This window comes from Sinohyriopsis cumingii, chromosome 17 (assembly GCF_028554795.1).
Source record: "Sinohyriopsis cumingii isolate HCF-2022 chromosome 17, ASM2855479v2, whole genome shotgun sequence".
Taxonomy (NCBI): domain Eukaryota; kingdom Metazoa; phylum Mollusca; class Bivalvia; order Unionida; family Unionidae; genus Sinohyriopsis; species Sinohyriopsis cumingii.
Genome location: NC_142977.1, coordinates 27301924 through 27318343, shown reverse-complemented (window position 1 = coordinate 27318343; position 16420 = coordinate 27301924). Strand labels below are relative to the sequence as shown.

The 16420-nt window shown below is 37.4% G+C and overlaps 1 protein-coding gene across 3 annotated transcripts in view; it reads right to left on the bottom strand.

Moving 5' to 3' along the window:
* Positions 1-14454, bottom strand: part of LOC149778301 (deoxyhypusine synthase-like) — a 65468-nt gene extending 51014 nt beyond the window's left edge. Inside the window, exons 1-2 of one of the 3 annotated variants that reach the window (XM_089939117.1) lie at positions 11239-11416; positions 8682-8987 (exon numbers count right to left, since the gene is read on the bottom strand). In XM_089939117.1, coding sequence (XP_089795243.1) covers positions 8682-8984 — 303 coding nt within the window. In that variant the 5' untranslated portion in view covers positions 8985-8987; positions 11239-11416. Of the gene's footprint in view, positions 1-8681; positions 8988-11238; positions 11417-14379 lie in introns of those variants that run through there. The other 2 variants (XM_089939118.1, XM_089939119.1) reach the window with 2 other exon arrangements.
* Between the last annotated feature and the right edge of the window lie 1966 nt (positions 14455-16420).

The following is a 16420-nucleotide window of genomic DNA, read 5'->3' as shown; positions in this document are numbered from 1 at the left end:
ACAGATTCCATATCAACCAATCTACCATGCCGCCCTAGATTTAGATACTCTAGCAACCAATCTACCATGCCTCCCTAGATTTAGATACTCTAGCAACCGATCTACCATGCTGCCCTAGATTTAGATACTCTAGCAACCGATCTACCATGCTTCCCTAGATTTAGATACTCTAGCAACCAATCCACCATGACTGCCTATATACAGATGCTCTATTAAATGATCTACCCATACCTCCTTATATAGAGATGTTCTATCAAATGATCTACCATGCCTCCCTATATACAGATGTTCTAGCAACCGATCTACCATGCCTCCCTATATACAGATGCTCTATTAAATGATCTACCATACCTCCCTATATACAGATGCTCTATCAAATGATCTACCATGCCTCCCTATATACAGATGCTCTATCAAATGATCTACCATGCCTCCCTATATACAGATGCTCTATTAAATGATCTACCATGCCTCCCTATATAGAGATGATCTATCAACCGATCTACCATGCCTGCCTATATACAGATGCTCCATCAAATGATCTACCATGCCTCCCTATATACAGATGCTCCATCAAATGATCTACCATGCCTGCCTATATACAGACGCTCTATCAAATGATCTACCATGCCTGCCTATATACAGATGCTCCATCAACCGATCTACCACGCCTCCCTATATACAGATGCTCCATCAAATGATCTACCATACCTCCCTATATACAGATGCTCTATCAAATGATCTACCATGCCTCCCTAGATTTAGATGCTCTAGCAACTGATCTACCATGCCTCCCTATATACATATGATCTATTAAATGATCTACCATGCCTCCCTATATACAGATGATCTATCAACCGATCTACCATGCCTTCCTATATACAGATGCTCCATCAAATGATCTACCATGCCTCCCTATATAGAGATGATCTATCAACTGGTCTACCATGCCTCCCTATATACAGATGCTCTATCAACGATCTACCATGCCTCCCTATATACAGATGCTCTATCAACCAATCTACCATGCCTCCCTAATTAGAGATGATCTATCAACCGGTCTACCATGCTTCCCTATATACAGATGATCTATTAAATGATCTACCATGCTTCCCTATATACAGATGATCTATCAACCGGTCTACCATGCTTCCCTATATACAGATGATCTATTAAATGATCTACCATACCTCCCTATATACAGATGCTCTATCAAATGATCTACCATGCCTCCCTATATACATATGATCTATCAAATGATCTACCATGCCTTCCTATATACAGATGCTCTATCAAATGATCTACCATGCCTCCCTATATACAGATGCTCCATCAAATGATCTACCATACCTCCCTATATACAGATGCTCCATCAAATGATCTACCATACCTCCCTATATACAGATGCTCCATCAAATGATCTACCATATCTCTCTATATACAGATGCTCCATCAAATGATCTACCATACCTCCCTATATACAGATGCTCTATCAACCGATCTACCATGCCTCCCTAATTAGAGATGATCTATCAACCGGTCTACCATGCTTCCCTATATAAAGATGATCTATCAACCGATCTACCATGCCTCAATATATAAACATGATCTATCAAACGGTCTACCATGCCTCCCTATAAAAAGATGATCTACCAACCGATCTACCATGCCTGCCTATATACAGATGCTCCATCAAATGATCTACCATGCCTCCCTATATAGAGATGATCTATCAACCGATCTACCATGCCTCCCTATATAGAGATGATCTATCAACTGGTCTACCATGCCTCCCTATATACAGATGCTCTATCAACGATCTACCATGCCTCCCTATATACAGATGATCTATCAACCGGTCTACCATGCCTCCCTATATAAAGATGATCTGTCAACTGTTCTACTATGCCTCTCTAGATTTAGATGCTCTATCCCTACATATTAAGCAACCATGTATTTTAAGGAACTGCAGTATACCAAAAGATAACAGAAGAAAATAAAGCTCAAAAAGCATTTTGCTACAACTTCCTGTTTATTTAAACTGTTTTTAACTTCTGCTGAAGGGCAGGGGGAGGGGGATAATTTTCAATATATGAGCAAGTATAACTATATTTAGATTGGTCCAAATTATCACTTAGTCGTGACTGCTACCCAGAGACAGACATTTAGTAAGCCTGCTGACTGATATTTTTGCATCTGTTCTTTAATAAGCATAGAAACTGTCAATATACCATACTGTATATAGGTGACCCTGCTACTTAACAGTCAATTTACCATACTGTATATAGATGACCCTGCTACCTAACAGTCAACGTACCATACTGTATACAGGTGACCCTGCGACCTAACAGTCCATGATCAAAAGAAAGGTGATGGGAAAGGATTGAGTAACTGACATGCTATTCAGTCAAAACAAAGTTTATTTTTCTAAAATACAGTGGCTCTAACACTTAATATTATTTCACAATCTATTAACTTCACACAGAACAATGATACACAAATGATGACAACAGCATTCAACGGCCTCATGGGAAGCCTTTATGACCATGACAGTGTTTTTTTCATATAGACAATGATCACAGCTTTATGTTTCCTGAAACAGGACACATGCATAATATATAATGTTTTTCTAGAATATCTGGGGTTTATAAAGAGATGCACACATTAAATGTGAACACTATTTACACAATACAGTACTTTCTCATTCCACACTTAGTTTTGTTTCAATTGAATATTTAATGTGCTCATTATTCAGTATAAGGTCATATCCATTCAGTGTAATATGGGTTTAAGGATTTTAACTTTAAAAAATTCCATTTTTTTAATTTATTTACTTATGATTATTAATTAATTTATTAATCTGCACTTTGTGGATATATTGTCACTAATCATGTATGTTATACAGTGTGTTTGTGTATCCATTTCTCCATCACTCAGTTTCCATCCTTACAGTTAGCTGTTTCAGGACAATAACCGGATAACAAGAAAGGATTTGGTTCCTGGATTCATCTTCCAAGAAGAAAGAGCTGAGGAGACCCCAAAGATCATATTTTCAGAGGTAACAGAGGTTCTTCCTTGTAACTCTGTCTGTACCAACTGAGGAACAGTGATCATACTTGATACATATTTGGCACAGTATTTCAGATTGACAAGTAAATGACAAAAATAAAAGTTTCAAATCCTGAACGTGGTATCAAAAATGGCAGGGGTGGATGATGGTTTTGTTTTTGTAGGCAACATGAACTCTTTTTTGTACCTAAGACTCATGTACAAAGATTGGGGAGGAAACATTAGAATTGTTATGATGACTCACTAGAAAGAGTATTTGAACATAAAGACTCAAATCCTAAATGCAACACTTCGCAGTGTGGCGATGGTGGGCAGTGGGGTGATGGTGGACAGTGGAGTGATGGTGGGCAGTTGGGTGAACATGGACAGTGGGGTGATGGTGGGCAGTGTGGAGTGGTGATGGTGGACAGTGCAGTGATGGTGGGCAGTGGGGTGAAGATGGACTGTGGAGTGATGGTGGGCAGTGGGGTGAATGTGGACAGTGGGGTGATGGTGGGCAGTGCGGTGATGGTTGGCAGTAGATTTCAAGGCAAACAATTTTTCTGACATTAGTGATGGGTTCCATCTCAAGTTGACATACATGTATTTATTATGCAATGTTCCTGCTAGACAGAAACATCAGCATATGAAGCCCTGCTTTCAATTCTTTAGACCCTTCTCTACATCTGGCCTTCAATTCACCTTGACTCTGTTATCCATACCAAATCTTTTTCTGGTGGCAGCCACTCCAGATCAGTATGTTTTCTCTTTATCACAGAACTCACAGTGTGCAGCCTGGATCTGACTTTTAGCAAGTACCAATAGTGCATCCTAAATCTATGACTTTCAACAAACAAAAAACATGAAAAAGAATGTTTGCTGAAGAAATAAAATGATTTCATTTAATGAGACTAGAATAAGACGAATATCCTACTTGAGACTTGATAAGTTACCCAATAATAAGTTAAAGACTTTGGCAGGGCCTTCCTTATCAGTCAGGAGCTGAGTGATTTACCTGGCTACTTTTACTTTACACTTGGCGGTATCACCATTAAGGGAGCTCCCCCAAACCCTATGTCGACTTTGGCAACTCATCCTCCAAATTTAAGCCTAACTGAAGGCCCTGCTTGGGGACAGAATAATATTTTTAACTGGTTGTAGTAGAAGAAATCAGAGATCAAACGGTTTGGTACAAATGATGGTAGCGATAGACCTGCTCATTAAAAATCTTCAAGGACTGTTCAATTTAAGTCAAAATTGGACCACAATTTTTCAGAAGTTAAAAATATTAAAATACTCATATCTGAGCACATCTAGAATAAAAATTTAGGATTAATTCAAAGTTCTCAGATGTTGCTTACTCATGATGCAATCGACCTCTCTTATTGCCAACAGGAGCAAATATGTTTCTACACTTATATGTTACTATTAAATTATGTAAACCTAGAAGTCAACAGCCATGTCAGATTCATATATATATATATATATATATATATATATATATATATATATATATATATATATATATATATATATATATCTATATATATATATATATATATATATGTTGTTGTTGTTGTTGTGGGATTTAACGCCATTTTTCAGCACACGATAGGCTATGCATGGCGGCCAGTATTAATGGTGGAGGAAGAACCCGGGAAAACCCCGGGAAGAACCACCGACCCACGAGAAGCTACTGGCAAGCTTTCTCACATACCCACATTGGCAGAATCCTAGACTCGAACCCACGCAGACAGAGGTGAGATGGCAGTGATCCGTAACGGAGAGCGCTTTAGACCACTCGGGGCCCCTATATATATATATATATATATATCTATATTCATTCTACAACATGCATTTTAATATGTATCATTTGGGGAAAATTCATGCAGTTTTTGCTCATTATAATAAGTACACACCCATGATGTCTCCACTTTAGAAGTTCAATCACTCTCTCGATACTGTAATGCCAAAAAAAACAAGGCAAGATCTTTGCTTCAGACTCACTGAATCAACAACAATAATGCATAATTGCAGTTTCCTGGAAAATCATGGATGTCTGCAGCTGCTACCCTTACATGAGGTGTATTTCAGTAGCCACTATTATAGTTAAAGTCATACAGGTCATATAGGTGATTACTATTGTTTATGACTGTTATTTGTTAGAATTTAATTACACATACCTTTAAAAGGCAATTATTACTTTATGCTCATACATCCCAATTCCTTTGTAAGGTCATTATTTACATGAGCAGAGAAATACTTATGCCAAATCAATGTTAAATTATGCAGAGATTTCTGGATGAGGTCAACCTAAAGATATGATCCAGTACAAATTAAGCTGAATGTTATGCAGTGTGATGTCACAATGAAAGGAGCACATATTGAAAAAGTTATTTGTGATGTAGATCTGATGTCCTCATTCGTCAATCCAGTTTAATCCTAGATACCATTGTAAATGTTCATAGCCATCAATAATTTTCATCTCGAAGTTTTCTGGCAATATTTAAGGCAAAAAGTATTCAACAATCAGAACTGAATATGCTTTGGTCAACTATTCAATGTATTAAATGTTAAACCAATGAATAATATATAATTTAATTTGGGTAAATGTGCCAACATGACCACACTGACATAAGCTTAAACCTTCTGTTAAGTAGGTTTCAGCAGATGTCACCATTCCATGAAGCTGCTATCCATCCATGAGATGGATTAAAGCAGTCATTACCCTTCCATGAGATGGATTAAAGCAGTCATTACCCTTCCATGAGATGGATTAAAGCAGTCATTACCCTTCCATGAGATGGATTAAAGCAGTCATTACCCTTCCATGAGATGGATTAAAGCAGTCATTACCCTTTCATGAGATGGATTAAAGCAGTCATTACCCTTCCATGAGATGGATTAAAGCAGTCATTACCCTTCCATGAGATGGATTAAAGCAGTCATTACCCTTTCATGAGATGGATTTAAGGAGTCATTACCCTTCCATGAGATGGATTTAAGCAGTCATTACCCTTCCATGAGATGGATTTAAGCAGCCATTACCCTTCCATGAGATGGATTTAAGCAGTCATTACCCTTCCATGAGATGGATTAAAGCAGTCATTACCCTTTCATGAGATGGATTTAAGCAGTCATTACCCTTCCATGAGATGGATTAAAGCAGTCATTACCCTTCCATGAGATGGATTAAAGCAGTCATTACCCTTTCATGAGATGGATTTAAGCAGCCATTACCCTTCCATGAGATGGATTTAAGCAGTCATTACCCTTCCATGAGATGGATTAAAGCAGTCATTACCCTTCCATGAGATGGACTAAAGCAGCCATTACCCTTCCATAAGATGGATTTAAAGTCCTTACCCTTCGATGAGATGGATTAAAGCAGTCATTACCCTTCCATGAGATGGATTAAAGCAGTCATTACCCTTCCATGAGATGGATTTAAAGTCATTACCCTTCCATGAGATGGATTTAAGCAGTCATTACCCTTCCATAAGATGGACTTAAAATCATTACCAGCATATCCCCCAGGGATAATAAAAAAATCTTCTTGGTGTCAAAACTGGGGATCAGACTAAGAAGAAAAAAACCTTTGGTATCAAAACTGGGGGTCAAATTAAAAATTTGGGGGTCTCTGAAGTGCAAATAGAGTGAACGGAAACACTGCATTACCCATCCATGCAATGGATTTAAGTAATCATTACATTTATATTAAAGCTTGGAGGGAATAGGGAATGTACCCTTATTAAGACATATGTAGTAACAAAATAAAGTGTTTTTACATTTTTATAGTTGGATATGCATTGCCTCCTGTGGATATAAACAACAATTTCAGGCTTAATGTGTCATCAGACAGGTGCCCATCAATTTCTGATTCTACTTTAATCAATGCATGTATTTATCTGCATGTTTTGATGTGTTGCCACTATAAAACAACTGGATGCTGATGAATCAATATGTCAAGTGTGAAGTTGGTGGCTGTTTTGATAGTACTGTCATATGACAACATGGTCACTGTTTTGATTGTACTGCCACATGACAACATGGTCACTGTTTTGATAGTACTGCCACATGACAACATGGTCACTGTTTTGATAGTATCGCCACATGACAACATGGTCACTGTTTTGATAGTACTGCCACATGACAACATGGTCACTGTTTTGATTGTACTGCCACATGACAACATGGTCACTGTTTTGATAGTACCGCCACATGACAACATGGTCACTGTTTTGATAGTACTGCCACATGACAACATGGTCACTGTTTTGATTGTACTGCCACATGACAACATGGTTACTGTTTTGACTGTACTGCCACATGACAACATGGTTACTGTTTTGATAGGACTGCCACATGACAACATGGTCACTGTTTTGATAGTACTACCACATGACAACATGGTCACTGTTTTGATAGTACTGCCACATGACAACATGGTCACTGTTTTGATAGTACTACCACATGACAACATGGTCACTGTTTTGATAGTACTGCCACATGACAACATGGTCACTGTTTTGATAGTACTACCACATGACAACATGGTCACTGTTTTGATAGTACTACCACATGACAACATGGTCACTGTTTTGATAGTACTACCACATGACAACACGGTCACTGTTTTGATTGTACTGCCACATGACAACATGGTCACTGTTTTGATAGTACTACCACATGACAACATGGTCACTGTTTTGATTGTACTGCCACATGACAACATGGTCACTGTTTTGATAGTACTACCACATGACAACATGGTCACTGTTTTGATAGTACTACCACATGACAACATGGTCACTGTTTTGACTGTACTGCCACATGACAACATGGTCACTGTTTTGATAGTACTACCACATGACAACATGGTCACTGTTTTGATTGTACTGCCACATGACAACATGGTCACTGTTTTGATAGTACTGCCACATGACAACACGGTCACTGTTTTGATTGTACTGCCACATGACAACATGGTCACTGTTTTGATAGTACTACCACATGACAACATGGTCACTGTTTTGATAGTACTGCCACATGACAACATGGTCACTGTTTTGATAGTACTACCACATGACAACATGGTCACTTTTTTGATAGTACTACCACATGACAACATGGTCACTGTTTTGATAGTACTACCACATGACAACATGGTCACTGTTTTGATAGTACTACCACATGACAACATGGTCACTTTTTTGATAGTACTACCACATGACAACATGGTCACTGTTTTGATAGTACTACCACATGACAACATGGTCACTGTTTTGATAGTACTGCCACATGACAACATGGTCATTGCAATACAAAATCCTTGAAATATTAGATCAAGAATTACTGTGCTTTCAACTCTGTGGATGTTTTCTACCAACTGTTTCTGTTTATATTATAGTAAATAAGTGTTAACTATTATTGAGATAGCATATTTGAGAACAATTTTAATATGTTACAGGCAAGTGGTCCTGTACGCAGAAAAATATTAATGCTTCTAAATTAATTACATTCACCCAGTTGAAGATGTAGAGGTTTCTTTTTTATTTTATATCTATTCCTGAGTATGCTTTAATATTTTTAATTTCATGTGCATCATAATTCTATCCAGCTGTTGTAACTACCCTAAATGGCATATCCTGGTGCATGTCAGAATGAAACGAAACATCCATCTCAAAATCATCATCGCTTTCATAGTCATCTACATCATCTTCATCTTCCTCTCCCTCTGGTAAATGGCAGTGCTCTTTTGTAGTTTTGACATCAAATAATTCCCCTGCATTGTCAACTGTGATAGCCCTGCCTCCACATATCCTTTTGGAACATCTCCAATATGTCTTATCTCCTCTGACTTTGTTCTTCACATACTGAAAGCCATCAAAACAAAGCTTTGTCTTTCCCATCTGAGAAAGTGTGAAACTTGCCATATTCTGAAAGAAGGACAAAATTAAAATCATAAATGCTTAATTGCGACACATTACCATCCCATAATACTCTATATATTCACTTACAAGTTGAGACCATGTGCAAACAACATAGTCCCTGATCTACTGTCACATATTATGCTGGCAGATTATAATCTAAGTTGCTTGTTCTACTGAATCCACCTAAATGTATCAAACTGCATAGATAGAGCTATATTATGTCATGGCATATTTTGATCTGTACAGCTTGCAGATGAATTTTCTGGTATTCGGGAATATTCTTTAGAAAAAAAGATTAGTGATGTATTATTAAGATGCATCAAAAAAATGCTGAGATTTCATCAATTTTAAATTTCATTTGCATCATTTCAATTTTTAATGTTGCTAAAATGTTATATATTTAGAAAATCATTTAAAATAAAGTGCAACAAAGTTACCATTTTTATGCGAAATTTATATTTTTAATCTCTTCTATGACACCACCATACTAATGCTTGAAATAAGCTATTTGCCCTTGTTTTCTTCATTTAATTATCCTGAAAGTCTTGTAAATGATTTTAACTGTATTTTCACTGTTATGCCAAGATTCAACTTTTATTTTTAATTTTAAATTATTTCCAGAATTCACTGCTATTTAGGACCTTAAATGATTTCAAAATATATTAACTGATCAGACAGTGACATGATCTTGCTGGGCATTCACATGATATATATGGAATGTCAGTCACATGATCTACTGCCCTTCAGAATAGAGATTAATGATTCAGATTTAATAAAGAAAACCTAACATTAACATTCACTGTGTCTACTACTCTTGGGCATAAAGACAGTAACTTCAGGATTATTTCTGTTTAGTGAGGAGCAAACAAGTATTTGCAAAAATTACACAGCAAAAATTAAGAGAAGACTACCTGGCAATTAAATTTCAAGGAATGGCAAAATCATGAGACATTCTTGTCAGCTGTCAAGTTTGATTATGATTATTAAAACAGTGCTTTTTGTTGACAAATGCATGTAATTTGTTATCTCTTTCAAAAGCATTCTTTAAAACTGTTCTTTAGAATTTAAAAAAAGCAGGTATTAAAGTGGAAAATAGAATAAAATTAATGCAGTGTACAAGTAGCAAAAGTACCACATATGACACGATCTAGAACTGAATATATCATACAGAAAAGGAAACACTGACAGCTGCATAGGCTGATGAACAAACAAGTTCATAGCATAAGATGCTCCATCAATAATAAGCATATACAATTTACTGATCTGTACAACTTGAAATGTATTATTCCTTATTGATAAAAAAAGAAAAATTAAACTGGCTTCTTGCTGTTAGTGTTGATGTAACATTCCATTATGTTTATTTAAAAATTAAAACTGCAGCTTAAAGAGTTTTCATTTTTTAATCAACACATGGTTTCATATGAGAGGCATAGTATAAAATTAACTGACATGATTTCATGTTCATGAACTTCAATTAATTTGGTGAAACCTGCTACCAGATCAACAGTTTCAGTGGTTTACTAATTCTTTTTAGAATATCAAAAATTTGAGAGTAATATTACATGAGCAAGTTTGATTCTAGGATGTGCCCTTGCACCACGGACCCTTAGTTTTCACCATTGTTGCAAGAACCCTCCATGGCATCCATAATGTTCCCAAGTCACAAAGACGCAAGACCTTGAAAATGGTGTTCCCATTATAAAAAATTTGAGAATCATTGTGACTTTTTTCTGGATTACTCTGGAACTTTCATTCTTACAGTCATTCTATAAAGAAAGACTGGTGATTAGCATTCTTTATTTTAGACAAGGCTGGATTTTATTATATATATATATATATATATAGAGAGAGAGAGAGAGAGAGAGAGAGAGAGAGAGAGTGACCGAGAAAAATAATTTTAAAAAATAATTCTGCATCCCACCCCCATCTAAAAAACTGAATGCCAGTTTTTTCTTTATTATATATCTCTGTACATGTCTGTTTCATTTTTTTTCTTTTTTAACTCAGATATTTTGACATTTTCGAACAAAATGGTCCTAGTTTCAAACGCTGATGTGCTTCCCTATTCATGATCAAATGGATTGATTGTACAATTTAGACATGTAAAACTGAAACTCTCTACCTCATGACATTTTTAAGACAAGGACGATTTGCTGCTGATTACAGTACTCGAAAGAGTGTTTCCTTTATAAGAAGACAAAATAGTTGCCTCGGAAACACATGACAGTTACGTAACATTCATAATTTCTATACTTACGTTTTATTTAACTCCTTGAAGCTGCTGGGGCCTGATTTTCCTTAAAATGGTTGGAAACGTCTACCTACACAAATACATGTTAAAAAGATACAAATTTTGTGAATCTAAAGTCATTATTTTTTTAGTTCCCATGCTCTGCAACAAGTGAAAGAAAAATCGGAACGAATAACAATTTCCGCCCGTGAAAAATCTCGAGGTGATCCGATTGGTGAAAAAAATGAGCCGAACTACTGAAACAAACCAAGGCAATCCGAAAAAGAACCCGCTTCTTTAAAGGTACAAAAGTACCGTACAATTACATCTGTAACGCAGTTTAGCAGGGCTATTACAAACAGTTTTACGGGATATCCAGTAAAGCCACCAACTTACTATACCCAAGGTTATTAATAAGTTTGCTACCTTCTGAAGACCTCGTTTAATATATAGATTATAGAAGTACAAACTTGGTATCTAGGGTTGCCATGACACCCATGAGCAAAGGATTGAAACTGACGTATTGGCTATTCTAAAACCCTATGGCAGGGCCAGATTAAGGATGGGGGTGGGGGAGGTAGAGCAGTGAAGATGATGGGGGTTGCTTATATATATGTGGGTGGGTGTGATTTGGATTTTTTAACTTAGCTGTAACAATTGTTTTGTTATATCGCTACGATGTCAGCGGTGTGGCAGTATGTAGCTTCTGCTGTCATTGACATGTGGGTTGTGGGATTTGTAAAGTCGTGTGACTCGGAATCCCAATGGCCAGATCCAGGTCAAATTTTAACAACGATGTGCTTTCGTCTCGTCTGTCAGCGGATTAAAGACATGACGAATGCTATGCTCACGATTTTTGAGAAAATAAATCATTTTCCTATCGAGTTCATGCAGTTATATCTCGACGAAAAGTCGTTCAAGTTTGCTGGGCCGGCTAGTAAGCGGCTACCCTATGCCGACACCAAAGGGAATGGACTCTGATCCTACACCCCAAACAAACCTGTCCAGATATCAAAAATGGAGTGACAAGGGTCAGAGGAAACTCGGACTACGATACTAACCCCTGTGGCCGCATTCGTTTAGCGTGATGTCCAACCCAGTCACATTATCCTGACACCAGGCCGACCAGCCCTAACACCAGTGGCGTCACTCGGGTTGGTGTCACCCAGTGCGGTAGCTCATGGTGTCACCCCCATGGTCCTCCTTCCGTAACAGACCATACAGAATCCTTAGTAATGTCATTTTGGTGTCACCCCCTCTGATGGTGTCACCCGGTGCAGTCCGCATCCCCCTAGCGACGCCACTGCTGTGCCTGCTAATCATGTATTTAACTATGATCGGTTATCCGCTTATGAAATCCGACTAGACCGAGCAGTGTGTGCTCTGTAAAATTTGCAATTTTTCATTTTGGTGTCACCCCTCTGAGATGGTGTCACCCGGTGCGGTCCGCACCCCCCTAGCGACGCCACTGCCTAACACTAACCTCTTAATGCTGAGCGCTATGCAAGACAGCTATTAGTACCATTTTATTGGTCTTTGGTATGACTCATCTAGGGTTCGAACCCGCGACCTCCCGGATCAAATGCGAATGCTCTAACCACTTGGCCACCGGAGCGGTATGCTTATAGATATAAAAAGACACCCACAAAAGCAAGAATGTTCTTTATATGTGTAATCATTATAGCTATATTAGACTAAGTATTAGACGGTTTAGACCTATCTGTTGTTTAATTAAACACACGTAATTATGTATCTACGACAACCTGAGTTATAATGTGATAACCTGTAGATAAGGCTGTCATATTGGAACCTTAACTAACGAAGATGGACGATACCGTCAATCGCGACACTTGTGCGACTCTAGCTCGAGTCAAATTGTGATTCTTCCTTGAACAAAACTGTCAAGAGCGTTTTATTCGAATATAGGATTCCCCCTCCCACTAATTTCAGTGTGAGAGAGATGGCAGCAGATAATTGTATAGTAGATAGGTGGATTTGCAATACTCGTCGGACACATTACAAAAAAAAAAATCCAAACGAGATTTTAGACAGAACACATTACAACATCCACCCAACCTCCTTCTCTCTCTGTCTCTCTGCGTTCCACTCATTATCTGATGTTCATGCGAAATGTTTTTTTTTTCTTTCTTCAGAGTCATTAGCTAATCAATTAAATACACATACACACAACTAAGAACTGCGTCTGTGAGTGAAAGTTAGCGGTAAAGAAAGAAAGAGATTGTTGCACGCTGGATCAAAACAATACGCACAAAGTTGCAAACACAAATCACGCTGGTACACGATGGATGAGGCTTTTGCAAATTAATGTGCAAAAATCAACAAATTAATTAATCAAGTGCTCTTGGAAACGTGTGAGAAAATGAATCATTAGCATATGTTCAGCTCCTTTTGAAACGGAAAATTTATCCCTGAATAATACAGAAAGTTTGTGCATAAAAGAATAATAACCCTCGGCCATTGTCTGGTCATAGTTATACCGTTTTTACTCTTTTATAAGTCGAGTCCAACTGAAACATGCAGATACCCAAATCTGCCGTCATATAATGCACCGGCAGATCTGGATCTGTGCAGTTTGGTAAGAAAATGAGTAGAGGCCTAGCCGGGGAGGAGGAGTTTTTGAAAATTAAATGGTCTGTCTTAAAACATGAAATATCACATAATTAAAAACATTTCGTATTGAACATGTAACTTTTACCGTTTCAAGGAAACGCCATTATTGCCGTTGAAATTGTACAGTAATCTCTTCTGTGTTATTAAGATACAATCAAGCTTTATCAATCAAATAATTGTTATGGAGACCGCTCCGGTGGCCTAAGTGGTTAGAGCGTCTACTTCAGATACGTGAGGTCGCGGTCTGGAACCCCAACCGCCGAGTAATACTAAAGACTAATAAAACTGGTACTAGCAGCTACCTCGCTTACCGCTCAGCAATAAGAAGTTAGTGTTAGGACTGGTCGGCCTGGTGTCAGGATAATGTTACTGAGAAGGACATGTTGATATGTGTCTCCCCACCCACCGACCCTCAGTGCGAGAATCAATATAAACTGCCACACTGCAGGCATGGTAGCGATATGACTGATAAAATGTTAAAGTTATGTTTAAAAAAATTCAAATCACACACACACACACATACACACACGCACGCACTTGTCAAATACTTTTTATGGACACGAGCCATCTAGTCATCATCTACCTACATCGAGTTGCAACTAAGACAGAAAGAACGAGGTTAGCTTTCTACTTGACAAGGTATCATTTGCCTGAGTGCTCAACTCTGTATTATCTCTACAACGACATTTCTAATCTTTTTTTGGCACAATCAGCGGTCACAGGGGTTCGTATCGTTCTCGAACGGTACCGTGGGAAAATGATATGATATTCCTTAAAGGTATGATTAAGTTAAACTTTTGACAGGAATACACAGTCGAATGCCTGAGCTAAATATTGTTACCAAATTTATTAAGCTACGCACAGCTTAAAATGTCAGCGTTTATTCTTAAATAGGTCGTGCGAGCAAGGTGAGAAGTGTCTTCACTTGTAGTTATTATATAGTACATGTATGACAGCCCCTGTGTCAGCGGTAGGGTCACTTAAACGTGACATTTTATTTGTAAATGGTTTCCGCATGGTTTGTAAAAAAAAAAAAAAAATGTTTCCGGTATATGAACTCAAGTCACGCTGGCGTATTTCCAAAAATAGCATCGCTTGCGCACATCAGCGACGGCTATCTAGAAACAATTTTTTTTAAAATACCGTAGATGGCGATTTCGTGTAAGAGTCACGGGCTTCAAAGGGTTTGATTTTGAGCTTGGCCGAAAGATTGGCGATGATGATCATGATGATGATTATCCTGAATCGGTATTTTTCTCTTATTTATTGTTATTTTATGAAAGTGAAAATATTGTGAAATGTGAGAGTTGTTGCTAATTATCAGACTATCCAATAACCCACCTTATTCGTACACTGTTTTGGTTTTTATAGCCTTTCTTCGTAACCGCATTGACTGAAAATTAATTTCCCCTCGAAACTTACTGATCACCTCCGAAAGTACGTGACTTTCTCCAAACATCCAGTTGGCATCATGGCATACAAACACGAAAACTACTTTTGAACTTAAACCTTTCATTGTAAGATATTGTAATTATGACTTTAAGGTACAAAGAAGTTTCTTGTGTGATCAACCTTCAGGATTCTCGATCCACGAAGTACATGTACTGTGTCCTACCATACTTCCACGACCTGTTGTATATATTATGATAACAATTAATGTCTAACTATAAAATAATGACTCAATAACCCAGTCTTGTGTTAGATATCTTCAAAATTTTGTTTCCAAATTTAGAAAATTTGTCAAAGATAATAAGAATTTTAGATTGTTCATATATAATATTAAATGCATGGATATTTCATTTGTTCATTGTAATTTTTTTCGATTTTTTTTAATTAACTGATTTAATGAATACGATTAGGACATATATTTTCTGCATATTAAGCAGTGGTGTTAGTAGATTGCTACGGTACCGATCCCACCCTCACCCCCTCTCTGATCAAGTCTTTCTCGAACGTTCTTACCGGCAATATGTGTCTTAATGTAACCTGACTGACTGTACGACTTACTTGCACCAGCAATTTTAAGGTAAGTACAGTCTTCCACTGCAGACATGGAAAAAGTTTTTGAAATCAGACCTCATACACTTGTGTAGTTTTTATTTTGTCTGCAACTTCATGAAACATCCTAGATTAACTCTGGAACAAGTTCACTCACAAAAGACACACACATGGGAATGACTTCGTATGCATGTCTTTTTTTTAAATAACCAATATGATATTTGTGACCTTTGAAGTTCGTAGCTACTTATAGATAAAAGATTATCTTACCGCTAACGTCCGCCTTGAGCTTCCAACTATTTTTCCCTCCCGAATGTCAGTTGTAAAAAGGGACAGCTACTGATTAATTCTGAGGAGATAATAGGACAGAAATCTAATTTGTAAAGTAAAACCAGGGACTAATAATGAAACAAATTTTAACGTGCAACCAGCGTGAAATAAAATTCACATGATTATATTGCCGCAAGGTGTGTACACAATTCTAGGTGTATAAACCGACATGCCTGATCTCTTTTCTAACAGCAACGAAAAAAAAAAAATACAACAAATTATCATAACTTATAGTTGGGCTGAATGGTTA